General features: G+C 37.7%; 1 protein-coding gene across 1 annotated transcript in view; it reads right to left on the reverse strand.

The window, feature by feature from the left end:
• Window positions 1–18,815, reverse strand: part of LRP1B (LDL receptor related protein 1B) — a 1,810,989-nt gene that overhangs the window by 103,049 nt on the left and 1,689,125 nt on the right. Inside the window, exons 78-79 of the mRNA XM_049711954.1 lie at window positions 9,561–9,784; window positions 8,382–8,488 (exon numbers count right to left, since the gene is read on the reverse strand). Of these exons, the coding sequence (XP_049567911.1) occupies window positions 8,382–8,488; window positions 9,561–9,784 (331 nt within the window). The remainder of the gene's footprint in view (window positions 1–8,381; window positions 8,489–9,560; window positions 9,785–18,815) is intronic.

Raw genomic sequence — 18,815 nt, forward strand, 5'->3', positions numbered from 1 at the left:
ACAGAAGTACACCCACTGAGTGAAGGTTCTGAGCTTCACATCAGTCTTCCCAACCTGGGGGTCCAGCAATGGGAGGAGGAATTCCCAGAGAATCACACTTTGAGGGCTAGCAGGATTTGATTACAGGACTTCGACAGGACTGGGGGAAACAGAGACTCCACTCTTGGAGGGAACACACAAAGTAGTGTGAGCATCAGATCCCAGCAGGAAGGAGAAGTGAACCAATATGAGACTGAACCACACCTACCTGCTAGTGTTGGAGGGTCTCCTGCAGAGGCGGGGGGCGGCTGTGGCTCACCGTGGGAACAAGGACACTGGCAGCAGAAGTTCTGGGAAATACTCCTTGGTGGGAGCCCTCCCAGAGCACCAAAGAGCCTGTAGGCTCCAGTGCTGGGTTGCCTCAGGCCAAAAAAAAACAGGGAGGGGACTCAGCCCCACCCATCAGCAGACAAGTGGATTAAAGTTTTACTGACCTCTGCCCACCAGAATAACACCCAGCTCTACCCACCACCAGTCCCTCCCATCAGGAAGCTTGCACAAGCCTCTTAGATAGCCTCATCCACCAGAGGGCAGACAGCAGAAGCAAGAAGAACTACAATCCTGAAGCCTGTGGAACGAAAACCACATTCACAGAAAGAGAGACAAAATGAAAAGGCAGAGGACTAGGTAACAGATGAAGGAACAAGATAAAACCCCAGAAAAATGACTAAATGAAGTGGAGATAGGCAACTTTCCAGAAAAAGAATTCAAAATAATGAAAGGGAAGATGATGCAAGACCTTGGAAAAAGAATTGAGGCAAAGATCAAGAAGATGCATGAAATGTTTAACAAAGACCTAGAAGAATTAAAGACCAAACAAACAGATGAACAATACAATAACTGAAATGAAAAACACACTAGAAGGAATCAATAGCAGAATAACTGAGGCAGAAGAACAGATAAGTGACCTGGATGACAGAATGGTGGAATTCACAGCTGCAGAACAGAATAAAGAAAAAAGAATGAAAAGAAATGAAGACAGCCTAAGAGACCTCTGGGACAACATTAAACACACCAACATTCCCATTATAGGAGTCCCAGGAGGAGAAGTGAGAAAGAAAGGACCCAAGAAAATACTTGAAGTGATTATAGTTGAAACTTCCCGAAAATGGGAAAGAAAATAGCCACCCAAGTCCAGGGAGCGCAGCGAGTCCCAGGCAGGGTAAACCCAAGGAGGAACATGCCGAGACACATAGTAATCAAATTGACAAAAATTAAAGACAAAGAAAAATTACTAAAAGCAACAAGGGAAAAATGACAAATAACATACAAGGGAACTATCAAAAGGTTAACAGCTGATTTCTCAGCAGAAACTCTACAAGCCAGAAGGGAGTGGCACGATATATTTAAAGTGATGAAAGGGAAAAATCTACAACCAAGATTACTCTACCAAGCAAGGATCTCATTCAGATATGATGAAGAAATCAAAAGCTTTACAGACAAGCAAAATCTAAGATAATTCAGCAACACCAAACCAGCTCTACAACAAATGCTAAAAGAACTTCTCGAAGGTCGAAACACAAGAGAAGAAAAGGACCTAAAAAACAAACCCAAAACACTTAAGAAAATGGTAATGGGAAAATACATTATTGGTAATCATCTTAAATATGAATGGATTAAATGCTCCAACCAAAAGACACAGGCTCACTGAATGGATACAAAAACAAGACCCATATATATGCTGTCTACAAGAGACCCACTTCAGACCTAGGGACACATACAGACTGAAAGTGAGGGGATGGAAAAAGATACTCCATGCAAATGGAAATCAAAAGAGAGCTGGAGTAGCAATACTCATAGCAGGTAAAATAGACATTAAAATAAAGAATGTAACAAGAGACAAGGAAGGACACTACATAATGATCAAGGGATCAATCCAAGAAGAAGATATAAGATTTATAACTATATATGTACCCAACATAGAAGCACCTCAACACATAAGGTAAATGGTAACAAGCTATAAAAGAGGAAATAAATAGTAACACAATAATAGTGGGGAACACCTCACTTACACCAAGGGACAGATAATCCAGACAGAACATTAATAAGGAAACACAACCTTTAAATGACACAACAGACCCGATAGATTAATTGATATTTCTAGGACATTCCATCTGAAAACAGCAGATTACACTTTCTTCTCAAGTGCACACAGAACATTCTCCAGGATAGATCACATCTTAGCTCACAAATCAAGCCTCAGTAAATTTAAGAAAATTGAAATCATAGCAAGAATCTTTTCTGACCACAACACTATGAGATTAGAAATCAATTGAAGGGAAAAAAATGTAAAATACACAAACACATGGAGGCTAAACCATATGTTACTAAATTACCAAGAGATCACTGAAGAAATCAAAAAGGAAATAAAAAAATACATAGAGACAAATGACAATGAAAACATGACAATCCAAAAGCTATGTGATGCAACAAAAGCATTTTTAAGAGGGAAGTTTATGGCAATGAAATCCTACCTCAAGAAACAAGAAAAATCTCAAATAACCTAACCTTACACCTAAAGGAACTAGAAAAAGAAGAACAAGCAAAACTCAAAGTTAGTAGAAGGAAAGAAATCATAAAGATCAGAGCAGAAATAAATGAAATAGAAACAAAGAAAACAATAGCAAAGATCAATAAAACTAAAATCTGGTTCTTTGAGAAGATAAACAAAATTGATAAACCTTTAGCCAGACTCATCAAGAAAAAGACAGAGAGGATTCAAATCAATAAGATTAGAAATGAAAAAGGAGAAGTTACAATGGACACTGCAGAAATACAAAGCATCCTAAGAGACTACTACAAGCAACTCTACGCCAGTAAAATGGACAACCTGGAGAAATGGACAAATTCTTAGAAAGGTATACCCTTCCAAGACTGAACCAGGAAGAAATAAAAAATGTGAACAGACGAATTGCAAGCAGTGAAATTGAAACTGTGATTAAAAATCTTCCAACAAACAGAAGTCCAGGACCAGATGGCTTCACAGGTGAAGTCTATCAAACATTTACAGAAGAGCTAACACCCATCCTCTCAAACTCTTCCAAAAAATTGCAGAGGAAGGAACACTCCCAAACTCATTCTACGAAGCCACCATCACCCTGATACCAAAATCAAAGACACTGCAAAAAAAGAAAATTACAGACTAATATAGAAAAATGAATATAGATGCAAAAATCCACAAAATACTAGCAAACAGAATCCAACAACACATTAAAAGTGTCATACACCTTCATCAAGCGGGATTTATCCCAGGAATGCAAGGATTCTTCAATATATGAAAATTAATTAAGGCAATACACCATATTAACAAAGGGAAGAATAAAAACCATATGATCATCTTAATAGACGCAGAAAAAGCTTTTGACAAAATTAAACACCCATTTATGATAAAAACTCTCCAGAAAGTGGGCATAGAGGGAACCTACCTCAACATAAGAAAGGCCATATATGACAAACCCACAGCAAACATCATCCTCATTGGTGAAAAACTGAAAACATTCCTTCTAAGATCAGGAACAAGACATGATGTCCAGTCTCACCACTATTATTCAACATAGCTTTGGAAGTCCTAGCCATGGCAATCAGAGAAGAAAAAGATATAAAAGAATACAAATTGGAAGAGAAGAAGTAAAACTGTCACTGTTTAGAGACAACATGATACTATATGTAGAGAATCCTAAAGATGCCAGCAGAAAATTACTAGAGCTAATCAATGAATTTGGTAAAGTTGCAGGATACAAAATTAATGCACAGAAATCTCTTGCATTCCTACACACTAACAACGAAAGATCAGAAAGAGAAATTAAGGAAACAATCCCATTCACCATTGCAACAAAAAGAATAAAACACCTAGGAATAAACCTACCTAAGGAGGTAAAAGATCTGTACTCAGAAAACAATGACCCTGATGAAAGAAATCAAAGGTAACACAAAAAGATGGAGAGATATACCATGCTCTTGGATTGGAAGAACCAATGTTGTGAAAATGACTATACTACCCAAAGCAATCTACAGATTCAATGCAATCCCTATGAAATTAACAATGGCATTTTTTACAGAACTAGAACAAAATATTTCACAATTTGTATGGAGACACAAAAGACCCCAAATAGCCAAAGCAATCTTGCAGGGAAAAAATGGAATTGGAGGAATCAGGCTCCCTGACTTCAGACTATACTACAAAGCTACAGTAATCAAGACAGTATGGTACTGGCACAAAAATAGAAATACAGATCAATGGAACAGGATAGAAAGCCCAGAGATAAACCCACGCACTTATAAATGCACAACTAATCTATGGCAAAGGAGTCAAGGATATACAATGGAGAAAAGACAGTCTCTTCAATAAGTGGTGCTGGGAAAACTGGACAGCTACATGTAAAAGAATGAAATTAGAACACTCCCTAACACCATACACAAAAATAAACTCAAAATGGATTAAAGTCCTAAAACTCTTAGAGGAAAACATAGGAAGAACACTCTCTGACATAAATCACAGCAAGATCTTTTTTGACCCACCTTCTAGAGAAATTGAAATAAAAACAAAAATAAACAAATGGGACCTAATGAAACTTACAAGCCTTTGCACAGCAAAGGGAACTATAAACAAGATGAAAAGACAACACTTAGAATGGGAGAAAACATTTGCAAATGAATCAATTGGACAAAGGATGAATTGCCAAAATATATAAACAACTCATGCAGCTCAATATTAAAAAAACAAACAACCCAATCAAAAAATGTGCAGAAGACCTAAACAGACATTTCTCCAAAGAAGACATACAGATGGCCAAGAGGCACATGAAAAGCTGCTCAACATCACTAATTATTAGAGAAATGCAAATCAAAACTACAATCACCTGATACTAGTTAGAATGGGTATCATCAGAAAATCTACAAACAACAAATGCTGGAGAGGGTGTGGAGATAAAGGAACCCTCTTGTACTGTTGGTGGGAATGTAAATTGATACAGCCACTATGGATAACAATATGGAGATTCCTTAAAAAACTAAAAGTAGAATTACTATATGACCCAGCAATCCCACCTCTGGGCATTTACCCAGAGAAAACCATAATTCAAAAAGACACATGCACCCCAATGTTCATTACAGCACTATTTACAATAGCCAGGTCATGGAAGCAAGCTAAACATCCACTGATAGACGAATGGATAAAGATGATGTGGTACATATATACAATGGAATATTACTCAGCCATAAAAAGGAACAAAATTGGGTCATTTGTAGAGACGTGGATGGACCTAGAGACTGTCATACAGAGTGAAGTAAGTCCGAAAGAGAAAAACAAAGATTGTATATTAACGTATACATGTGGAATCTAGAATAATGATACAGATGAACCAGTCTGTAGGCAGAAATAGAGACACAGAGGTAGAGAACAAATGTATGGACACCAAGAGGGGAAAGTAGGGGGGGCAGTGGTATTGGTGGGATGAATTGGGAGATTGTGTTTGACATATATATACTAATATGTATAAAATAGATAACTAATAAGAACCTGCTGTATAAAAATAAAATAAAATAAAATTCAAAAAAAAAAGGAAATACATTCACAGGCCAGATGCCATCAAAAAAAATAAAATTCGGGTTATGGAGTTATGGTGGACAAGGTACAAATGCAAGGCTCTAGTACGTGGCATATTATTTCTATAATTATTCTTAGTCTCTTAGGTATTCAAGAAATTATACTAATCAATTTACATTGGTGTTAACTTCTGATATAAATGAATTGTTATAAATTCTCTGTAAGGTAAATATTATCATATGCAGTTTACAAATAAGAACGTTGGTGCTGAAAAGTTTATGCAGGTTGCGTAATTTTAACTCAAGTCTATATAAATGGAAGGCTTATACTCTTTCTACGACTCCATATTTCTTCTGTCTAATACACTATGCTATGCCCAATAGGGTATACCATCTTCCTTTTGAAACTTTTCTGTCAGCTATTACGGCACTGAATTCTGTTGCTTTGGTCCTATTGCTCAAACACCTCTGTAGTCTTTATTTTTGATCCTGACTCTTCTGAATATAAGCATCTCACACATTTCTACCCTAAGAAGCCTCTGTTTTCTCCTCCCTTGTCTATCTTAACTCCAGCAACTTTAAATCATCGGTTTTCTATTGCCAGTTCTCTGAACTAAGTTTCTAGTTCTGCTTTGAGCTCCAGAACTAAAATCTCCAATTTCCTGTGAGATATCTCCATCTGATTGACTTATGTTGGTCATGTCCACAACTACAACACATGACAGCAAGGAAATAACACTCCCTTCATAAATAAATTTCCCAAGAATGCCTGTCTCAGATTCCCTCATAAGAACCCTCAGACAGGCAATTCTATACATTGCTTCCTGAGTCATTTTTTAAAATGAAAATAATGTTATGTATACTATGGCTATGTAAGATGTTAACGTCAGAGAAGCTTTTTTTAAATCAATTGTCCAACCTTTCTACTGAATAAAAGTCTAAAATTAGTTAAAAATAAAAAAGTTAAGAAAAAGAAGTACAAAGTTCTTTAAAAAATAAAATAGTGTTTGAGCAGATCATGCCACTTTCCTCAAAATCCCCAGTGGCTTGCTTCCCTTAAAGCTAGAATAGAATCCAGTCCTTATCAGTGTGTTCCAGGTCCTGGATGATCTGACTTTGGTCACCTTGTCACTCTCACATCTACTATTCTCCCGAGTTGATCATATGCTTCTAGGCATACAGCCATCCCTTGGTGTCTGCAGGGGATTGGTTATAGGATCCCCCATGAATACCAAAACCTGCAAACGCTCAAGTCCTTTATATAAAATGGCATATTATAGTCAGCCCTCGGTATCTGTGGGTTCAGTAAATTCAACCTACCATGGATACGGAGCGCCAACTGTCCTAACATTACTGCTGTTTCTTACACATGCTAAGTTCCTTCCTAACTCATAACTTGCCATTCTGTCTACTTGGAAAGCTCTTTCTTCACATAATCACATAGTTTGCTATCTCTCTTTATTCAGTCATCTTCTCAAATATCACCTTTCTAGAGATGACTACTTTGATAATCATAACTAAAATAGTACATTCCCATAACTGCCCATCTCTTATATTTTGTTTTCTACATAGCTTTTATAATTACCTGACATGATGTATCCTACATATTCTATCCTATACAGGAAAGTAAGTTTCCTGAGAATTGGAACTCTCTTCACAAGGGCAGGAAATTATTTCTTCAGCATCTGGAACAATTTCTGTCACCAGGTGAGTGTTCAATTAGTATTTGTTAAATCACTGAATTGAGACACACCTACATAAATAAACTAAATCCCAATGATTGTTCCTTCCTATAAGAGTAAAAACTATCTACTTGGAGGAAAAGGCATAAGGCACATTAAAAGTAATAAAAATATAAGTACCAAATATAAAGTTTCGACTTTATATTGTTAAATAACATATGCTATAGAAAGCCTAATTGTTAAATAACGTATGCTAAGCCTAATTGCAAAATAACATATGCTATAGACAATGTATTGTGTCCTTTTTGATGGGGATGTAGTGGGAGGGGGTGGGGGATGGCACAAAAATCTCTGAGGCTTCTGCAGTATGAAAATATTTTATGAGGAAGTACTAAACTTAGACCTTACAAGACTGGTAAGATTCCTCTAGGTACACAAAAGTTGGAAGGGCATTCTAGATGAGGGATCTGGGAGGAAAATGGCATAGGAGAAAGAACAGGAATGCAGAAAAAAGACCTGAGCTCCTGAACACTCCTGGAAGTATAGAGAGTATAGACTGGTAGTTTAGATGACATGGCTGGAAGGGAGATTAAAGCCAGATTGAAAAGAGCTGTGAGTGTCTTTCACAAAAGTTGTTTATATGTTCCCACCTGTCTATCCATTTAGTCTCTCAACCTCTAGGAATATTACCATCTATCCCAATATCATTAACACATAGCTGTAAAAACACCCTAACACAATGCTATAAACTGCCAAATTTTCATGCAGGTGAAATCCTACTTATAGCCTTATAACTTAGGTAATTGTCAAATAATATCCCCATAATATCACCAGCAGTATGGTAAGAACCTGACTTTTCAAGTTGACAATTACCTTATAACTTAGGTAATTGTCAAATAATATCCCCATAATATCACCAGCAGTATGGTAAGAACCTGACTTTCAAGTTGGGAAAGTACAACATGAAATGTTAATGACTTTTATAAAGTCATACTATAAATTATTTTATCTGCTTGTAAAAATGATTATATTGCCAACAAAACTAGAAAGAAAGGCAATACTATTATACTTAGCACACTACTTCACATTTTAGACTGTGTGGGACACATATCATACCTGTGGGTCTCTGTAAATTCTTTTGTACTAAAATTCTTCTCAGAGTACCGTCCATGGCCGCTTCTTCTATGTGGGAGTGGTCCCCAACAATCGTCCAGTACATCATCCTGAAGAGATAGGTCAAGTTGGTTAGCCTGGTGAATGTGCTTAGCCTGGTGAATGTTCTGTTACAACCCAAAACAGGGTCTCTTCAGACCCTGTGCATCAGAATCACCTTAGAGTCCCTGAAAATTGCCTGAAAAAGCAGATTTCTGGACCCAACTCTAAACCTACAGAGTGAGTACCTCCAAGAGGGGGCCCCAGGAATCAACAATGTAAAAGTCGTACCTATTCCCTAAAATTTGAGAGCCACTGTTTAATAGGCTCACTTGATAGGCAAAGTTCAATTTTGAAAATTTCCTTAAAATTTTAGAAGAAAAATATTTCTAACACCTGAAATTATCTTCTTATCATGACAGAATATTCATTTCACTATAGATGATGCATCAGTATGCTTTTGATATAGTAACTATTTTCTCAGACATAAATAATTTTCTCACTTAGAAGACACCACATAACATAATTCTAGTAAGTAAACAGCAGTTGCCTCTTTTTACTCAGGATCTAATGATCCACTTTACGGGTGATTAGGAGTTTTATTTAACATTTCCCTATTTCCTTTTTGGTCATTGCTTATAAATAAGAAATAAGACAGTAAAAAAGGAAAAAATCAAGCCGAGTAAAGGGAATATTTGTGTTAAATTGTTTAAATTTGTTTATACATATGCCTCCATTTTTTATTACCAGAAATAGCCCGTCACTAATATTCTACACTTAACATGTTTAATATTATTTTTAATGTCTCAAAAATTCGATTTTAGATTAACTACAGTGGTTATGTTTTTCACATCAGTTTCATTAATCTGAATGCACACATAACATATACACTGAACGCACACATAACATACACTAAATGTATAAAGTAGCAAATGTTCAGGAAGAAGAATATATTTTGCACCACCATTTGGTGTGAAAAGGACATGCTTTTGTACAGAAGGGGTAGAGGGATTTTCAGAAGTCTTGTGAATCTATTATACGTTGAACACTCTTCCAGAAACAACACTACAGAGCATGGGTGGGACAATCTGTAAAAATGGATACTCATATCAAGAAATATAAATAACCAGGTCATTAACCTACCCTCTTTTAGGATTTACAGCAATAGCGTAGGGTTCTCCAGCCATATTTGTTAAGAGTCTGGTGCAGTTGGGGCCATTCAGCTGTCCTACGTTGATAGAGTATCTCAGACTGGTCCAGTGAGTAGTGTAGTAACTGAACCAGTGCATTCTAGAATGGTCAGTCCAATAAATATTTCCAGCAACCCAGTCAACTGCAACATCCCTGGGCCTTTTAAATTCAGGACACTAAAAGAAAACAAAACAACAAACCACAGTATTTTCAAAAGCAAATTGGCGGAGTTTTCTATATCTATACATTGAGATTGTTTGGGAATCTTCTTAACATGGTCAGGTGTTAATTGTTACATAGATTTTTTTAAATCCCCAACATACTTTATTTTATTTTTAGTTTTTATAGATGTATAATTTCACAAATCCTAAGTATACAACTCACTGGAGTTTTACCTATCACTGCCCCTGTTTAACCACCACCCTACTAGAATACTTCCAGAATTGTAGAAGGTTCATTTGTGACCTCTCCCAGTAAGTATTTCTCTTAGAATAAGCATAATCCTAACATCTAAATCACAGATTAGCTTAAACAAATCCACATAAACAGAATCATACTCTTCTATTCCTGACTTCTTTGACTCAACATCATGTTTGTGAAATACACCCATATTGGTGTGCATGTCAGTTATTAATTACATTTATTTCTGCATAATATTTCAGAATATGAAATATTATTCATGAATATATATCAATTTGTTTACCATTTTACTGGTAATATATATTTTGCTTGTTTACAATTTTAGGCCATTACAAATAAAATTATGAATATTCCCTTATGTGTCTTTTGGTGGACACAAACTCTCATTTCTGTTGAGTATTTAATAAGAAATAGAATGGTTGAGTCTTAAGATATACTTATGATTGCTTAAATAGATAGGGCTAGAATTTTTTTTTCAAAGAGTCTGTACCAATATTCACTCTTTTCAGGAATTTAAGAAAGTTCCAGTTGCTCTACATCCTTACCATATATAATTTGATTTAAAATTGAAACAGAAAGTTAATACAAATAGACACATTTAGAGAGATACTATATTTAAATGTCTTTTGAGGAAAGTTACAATCTCTGTCATTTATATTAAATCTGCTAGCTTGGATTTTCTGTGCAATAGTATATTACTGAAATATTGTGGGACAAAGGTAAGAGGGTTCATTGGGAATAGACAGCAAGGAAAATAACATATGCTGTGCCCTTCAATTAACTTGATCACTTTGAGCAGGAACTAGTGTAGTAATTAATTTGACGTGGTCAGGTTTATTGTGCATAAACAAAAGTGAGAAGAAATTCTCAGGGGTATTATTATGAAGAATAGAAACAATTATTTGAAGGTCATTATAACTAGACATGTAGTCAATGTGTAAGAGCATTGTTAGGACCTGGTAACCAGTGGAAATATGGGTTTTTAACACATGACTGTTTCTTCTGTGATTTACCAGTGAACACATTTTATTAAAGAGTGGGCTTGGATTAAAAGAAAACAAACCGAACTTCTCAAAAAGAACGTGAGATGCCAAGAAACAGGAATTACAAGTCACTGTCTGCCGTGTGATTACTGAGATCTCAAAGAAGGAAAAATATGGCTTGAGCTAAACACAGAACTCACAGAAATTTCTAATGACCTTTATTATCAATCTTTTCACTTACTGGTTTAAAAACCAAAATTATGAAATTTTACAGTAATCTACTTCTCAACTCTAATAAATACTCTCCATCTACCCAGTGATATCTCATAGCTAACTGAAGTTAAATAAAAGCACTCTACAATACAACATGGTCTAAACATGCCATATAAATAATATTCATAAATGGGTAGACTATAAAGATTTGTCCTAGCCAAAACACAAAATCATTTTCAAGTGTTCCAATATTATGTAAATTAATTGTAATTCTTTTTTTTTTTTTCTGATTTGGCAGCACTTAAAAGTAAATATATCGGACGAGGGGAAGATGGCGGAAGAGTAAGACACGGAGATCACCTTCCTCCTCACAGATACACAAGAAATACATCTACACGTGGAATAACTCCTACAGAACGCCTACTGAACACTAGCAGAAGACCTCAGACCTCCCAAAAGGCAAGAAAGTCCCCACGTACCTGGGTAGGGCAAAAGAAAAAAGAATAAACAGAGACAAAAGGATAGGGACGGGACCTGCACCAGTGGGAGGAAGCCGTGAAGGAGGAAATGTTTCCACACACTAGGAGCCCCTTCGCGGGCAGAGACTGCGGGAGGCAGAGGGGGGAAGCTTCGGAGACAAGGAGGAGAGCACAGCAACAGGGGTGCGGAGGGCAAAACGGAGAGATTCCCGCACAGAGGATCGGTGCCGACCGGTACTCACCAGCCCAAGAGGCTTGTCTGCTCACCCGCCGGGGCGGGCGGGGCTGGGAGCTGAGGCTCGGGCTTCACGGGGAGGTCGGAGTGCAGGGAGAGGACTGGGGTTGGCTGCGTGAACACAGCCTGAAGGGGTTAGTGCACCACGGCTAGCCGGGAGGGAGTCCGGAAAAAGTCTGCACCTGCCGAAGAGGCAAGAGACTTTTTCTTCCCTCTTTGTTTCCTGTTACGCGAGGAGAGGGGATTAAGAGCGCTGCTTAAAGGAGCTCCAGAGACTGGCGCAAGCCGCGGCTAAAAGCGCGGACCCCAGAGACGGGCATGAGACACTAAGGCTGCTGCTGCCGCCACCAAGAAATCTCTGTGCAAGCACAGGTCACTATCCACACACCCCTTGCGGGGAGCCTGTGCAGCCCGCCACTGCCAGGGTCCCGGGATCCAGGGACAACTTCCCCTGGAGAACGCACCTCAGGCTGGTGCAACATCACGCAGGCCGCTGCCGCCGCAGGCTCGCCCCACACTCCGTACCCTTCCCTCCCCTCGGCCTGAGTGAGCCAGAGTCCACGAAGCAGCCGCTCCTTTAACCCCGTCCTGTCTGAGTGAAGAACAGACGCCCTCCAGCGACCTACACGCAGAGGCGGGGCCAAATCCAAAGCTGAGCCCTGGGAGCTGTGAGAACAAAGAAGAGAAAGGGAAATCTCTCCCAGCAGCCTCAGAAGCAGCGGATTAAAGCTCCACAATCAACTTGATGTACCCTGCATCTGTGGAATACATGAATAGACAACGGATCATCCCAAATTGAGGAGGTGGACTTTGAGAGCAAGATTTATGATTTTTTCCCCTTGTCCTCTTTTTGTGAGTGTGTATGCCTCTGGGTGAGATTTTGTCTGTATAGTTTTGCTTCCACCATTTGTCCTAGGGTTCTGTTTTTTTTTTCTTTAAAAAAATTTTTCTTTTCTTAATAATTATTTTATATTTTAATAACTTTATTTTTATCTTACTTTATTGTATTTTATCTTCTATATTTCTTTCCTTCCCTCCCTCCCTCCTTTCTTTCTTTCTTTATTTTCTTCTTATCTTTCTATCTTTCTACTTTTTCTCCCTTGTATTCTGAGCCGTGTGGATGAAAGGCTCTTGGTGCTGCAGTCAGGAGTCAGTGCTATGCCTCTGAGGTGGGAGAGCCAACTTCATGACACTGGTCTGCAAGAGACCTCCCAGCTCCACATAATGTCAAAGTTGGTGAAAATCTCCCAGAGATCTCCATCTCAACACCAGCACCCAGCTTCACTCAATGACCAGCAAGATATAGTGCTGGACACCCTATGCCAAACAACTAGCAAGACAAGAACACAACCCCACCCATTAGCAGAGAGGCTGCCTAAAAACATAATAAGTCCACAGACAACCCAAAACACGCCAACAGACGTGGAACTGCTCACCAGAAAGACAAGGTCCAGTCTCTTCCACCAGAACACAGGCACTAGTCCCCTCCACCAGGAAGCCTACACAACCCACTGAACCAACTTTAGCCACTGGGGACAGACACCAAAAACAACGGGAACTACGAACCTGCAGCCTGCAAAAAAGAGACCCCACAGTAAGATAAGCAAAATGAGAAGACAGAAAAACACACAGCAGGTGAAGAAGCAAGATAAAAACCCACCAGACCTAACAAATGAACAGAAAATAGGCAGTCTACCTGAAAAAGAATTCAGAATAATGATAGTAAAGATGATCCAAAATCTGGAAATAGAATAGACAAAATGCAAGAAACATCTAACAAGGACCTAGAAGAACTAAAGATGAAACAAGCAACAATGAACAACACAATAAATGAAATTAAAAATACTCTAGATGGAATCAATAGCAGAATAACTGAGGCAGAAGAATGGATAAGTGACCTGGAAGATAAAATAGTGGAAATAACTACTGCAGAGCAGAATAAAGAAAAAAGAATGAAAAGAAATGAGGACAGTCTCAGAGACCTCTGGGACAACATTAAACACAACATTCAAATTATAGCGGTTCCAGAAGAAGAGAAAAAGAAATGGACTGAGAAAATATTTGAAGAGATTATAGTTGAAAACTTCCCTAATATGGGAAAGGAAATAGTTAATCAAGTCCAGGAAGCACAGAGACTCCCATACATGATAAATGCAAGGAGAAATATGCCAAGACACATATTAATCAAACTGTCAAAAATTAAATACAAAGAAAACATATTAAAAGCAGCAAGGGAAAAACAACAAATAACACACAAGGGAATCCCCATAAGGTTAAAAGCTGATCTTTCAGCAGAAACTCTGCAAGCCAGAAGGGACTGGTAGGACATATTTAAAGTGATGAAGGAGAAAAACCTGCAACCAAGATTACTCTACCCAGCAAGGATCTCATTCAGATTTGATGGAGAAATTAAAACCTTTACAGACAAGCAAAAGCTGAGAGAGTTCAGCACCACCAAACCAGCTTTACAACAAATGCTAGAGGAACTTCTCTAGGCAAGAAACACAAGAGAAGGAAAAGACCTACAATAACGAACCCGAAACAATGAAGAAAATGGGAATAGGAATATACATATCGATAATTACCTTAAATGTAAATGGACTAAATGCTCCCACCAAAAGACACAGATTGGCTGAATGGATACAAAAACAAGACCCATATATTTGCTGTCTACAAGAGACCCACTTCAGACCTAGGGACACATACAGACTGAAAGTAAGGGGATGGAAAAAGATATTCCATGCAAATGGAAACCAAAAGAAAGCTGGAGTAGCAATTCTCATATCACAAAAAATGGACTTTAAAATAAAGACTATTACAAGAGACAAAGAAGGACATTACATAATGATCAAGGGCTCGATAGAAGAAGATATAACAACTGTAAATATTTATGCACCCAACATAGGAGCACCTCAATATATAAGGCAAATACTGACAGCCATAAAAGGGGAAACTGACAGTAACACAATCATAGTAGCGGACTTTAACACCCCACTTTCACCAATGGACAGATCATCCAAAATGAAAATAAATAAGGAAACACAAGATTTAAATGATACATTAAACAAGATGGACTTAATTAATATTTATAGGACATTCCATCCAAAAACAACAGAATACACATTTTTCTCAAGTGCTCATGGAACATTCTCCAGGATAGATCATATCTTGGGTCACAAATCAAGCCTTGGTAACTTTAAGAAAATTGAAATCGTATCAAGTATCTTTTCCGACCACAACGCTATGAGACTAGATATCAATTACAGGAAAAGATGTGTAAAAAATACAAACACATGGAGGCTAAACAATGCACTACTTAATAATGAAGTGATCTCTCAAGCAATAAAAGAGGAAATCAAAAAATACCTAGAAACAAATGACAATGGAGACACGACGACCCATTTGGGATGCAGCTAAAGCAGTTCTAAGAGGGAAGTTTATAGCAATACAATCCCACCTAGAAACAGGAAACATCTCGAATAAACAACCTAACCTTGCACCTAAAGCAGTTAGAGAAAGAAGAACAAAAATAGCCCAAAGTTAGCAGAAGGAAATAAATCATAAAAATCAGATCAGAAATAAATGAAAAAGAAATGAAGGAAACAATAGCAAAGATCAATAAAACTAAAAGCTGGTTCTTTGAGAAGATAAACAAAATTGATAAACCATTAGCCAGCTTCATCAAGAAAAAAAGGGAGAAGACTCAAGTCAATAGAATTAGAAATGAAAAAGGAGAAGTAACAACTGACACTGCAGAAATACAAAAGATCATGAGAGATTACTACAAGCAACTCTATGCCAATAAAATGGACAACCTGGAAGAAATGGACAAATTCTTAGAAATGCACAACCTGCCAAGACTGTATCAGGAAGAAATAGAAAATATGAACAGACCAATCACAAGCACTGAAATTGAAACTGTGATTAAAAATCTTCCAACAAACAAAAGCCCAGGACCAGATGACTTCACAGGCGAATTCTATCAAACATTTAGAGAAGAGCTAACACCTATCCTTCTCAAACTCTTCCAAAATATAGCAGAGGGAGGAACACTCCTAAATTCATTCTACGAGGCCACCATCACGTTGATACCAAAACCAGACAAGGATGTCACAAAGAAAGAAAACTACAGGCCAATATCACTGATGAACATAGATGCAAAAATCCTCAACAAAATACTAGCAAACAGAATCCAACAGCACATTAAAACGATCATACACCATGATCAAGTGAGGCTTATTCCAGGAATGCAAGGATTCTTCAATATATGCAAATCAATCAACGTGATACACCATGTTAACAAATTGAAGGAGAAAAACCATATGATCATCTCAATAGATGCAGAGAAAGCTTTCGACAAAATTCAACACCCATTTATGATAAAAACCCTGCAGAAAGTAGGCATACAGGGAACTTTATTCAATATAATAAAGGCCATATATGACAAACCCACAGCCAACATCGTCCTCAGTGGTGAAAAACTGAAAGCATTTCCACTAAGATCAGGAACAAGACAAGGTTGCCCACTCTCACCACTCTTATTCAACATAGTTTTGGAAGTTTTAGCCACAGCAAATAGAGAAGAAAAGGAAATAAAAGGAATCCAAATCGGAAAAGAAGAAGTAAAGCTGTCACTGTTTGCAGATGACATGATACTATACGCAGAGAATCCTAAAGATGCTACCAGAAAACTACTACAGCTAATCAATGAATTTGGTAAAGTAGCAGGATACAAAATTAATGCACAGAAATCTCTGGCATTTCTATACACTAATGACGAAAATCTGAAAGTGAGATCAAGAAAACACTCCCATTTACCATTGCAACACAAAGAATAAAATATCTCGGAATAAACCTACCTAAGGAGACAAAAGACCTGTATGCAGAAAATTATAAGACACTGATGAAGAAAATTAAAGATGATACAAATAGATGGAGAGATATACCATGTTCTTGGATTGGAAGAATCAACATTGTGAAAATGACTCTACTACCCAAAGCAATCTACAGATTCAATGCAATCCCTATGAAACTACCACTGGCATTTTTCACAGAACTAGAACAAAAAATTTCACAATTTGTATGGAAACACAAAAGACCCCGAATAGCCAAAGCAATCTTGAGAACGAAAAACGGAGCTGGAGGAATCAGGCTCCCGGACTTCAGCCTATACTACAAAGCTACAGTAATCAAGTCAGTATGGTACTGGCAGAAAAACAGAAAGGTAGAACAATGGAACAGGATAGAAAGCCCAGAGATAAACCCACGCACATATGGTCACCTTATCTTTGATAAAGGAGGAAGGAGTGTACAGTGGAGAAAGGATAGCCTCTTCAATAAGTGGTGCTGGGAAAACTGGACAGGTACATGTAAAAGTATGAGATTAGATCACTCCCTAACACCATACACAAAAATAAACTCAAAATGGATTAAAGACCTAAATGTAAGGCCAGAAACTATCAAACTCTTAGAGGAGAACATAGGCAGAACACTCTATGACATAAATCACAGCAAGATCCTTTTTGACCCACATCCTAGAGAAATGGAAATAAAAATAATCAAATGGGACCTAATGAAACACCAAAGCTTTCACACAGCAAAGGAAACCATAAACAAGATGAAAAGACAACCCTCAGAATGGGAGAAAATATTTGCAAATGAAGCAACTGACAAAGGATTAATCTCCAAAATTTACAAGCAGCTCATGCAGCTCAATAACAAAAAAACAAACAACCCAATCCAAAAATGCGCAGAAGACCTAAATAGACATTTCTCCAAAGAAGATATGCAGACTGCCAACAAACAGATGAAAGAATGCTCAATGTCATTAATCATTAGAGAAATGCAAATGGAAACTACAATGAGATATCATCTCACACCAGTGAGAATGTCCATCATCAAAAAATCTAGAAACAATAAATGCTGGAGAGGGTGTGGAGAAAAGGGAACACTCTTGCACTGCTGGTGGGAAAATAAATTGGTACAGCCACTATGGAGAACAGTATGGAGGTTCCTTAAAAAACTAAAAATAGAACGACCATATGACCCAGCAATCCAACTACTGGGCATATACCCTGAGAAAACCATAATTCAAAAAGAGTCATGTACCAAAATGTTCATTGCAGCTCTATTTACAATAGCCCGGAGATGGAAACAACCTAAGTGTCCATCATCGGATGAATGGATAAAGAAGATGTGGCACATATATACAATGGAATATTACTCAGCCATAAAAAGAAACGAAATTGATCTACTTGTAATGAAGTGGATGGACCTAGAGTCTGTCATACAGAGTGAAGTAAGTCAGAAAGAGAAAGACAAATACCGTAGGCTAACACATATATATGGAAGTTAAGGAAAAAAAAAAATGACATGAACCTAGCGGTAAGACAGTAATAAAGACACAGACGTACTAGAGAATGGACTTGAGGATATGGGGAGAGGGAAGGGTAAGCTGTGACAAAGCGAGAGAGTGGCATGGACATATATACACTACCAAACGTAAAACAGATCGTGCGAAGCAGCCGCATAGCACAGGGAGATCAGCTCGGTGCTTTGTGACCACCTAGAAGGGTGGGATAGGGAGGGTGGGAGGGAGGGAGACGCAAGAGAGAAGAGATATGGGAATATATGTATATGTATAACTTACTCACTTTGTTATAAAGCAGAAACTAACAAACCATTGTAAAGCAATTATACTCCAATAAAGATGTAGAAAAAAAATGATTTTAGCAATGAAAAAAAAAGTATATCAAGTGGTATGGGCTTGTCAGTGTAAGTCATAAATTTATACAGATGAGAGACAATGGGAAAATATAACCATTATAAACTGGGTAAAGCCTGCTGGAGCATATTATCATTTTTTAACACCACTAGA

Source organism: Orcinus orca, chromosome 7 (assembly GCF_937001465.1).
Source record: "Orcinus orca chromosome 7, mOrcOrc1.1, whole genome shotgun sequence".
NCBI classification, from domain to species: domain Eukaryota; kingdom Metazoa; phylum Chordata; class Mammalia; order Artiodactyla; family Delphinidae; genus Orcinus; species Orcinus orca.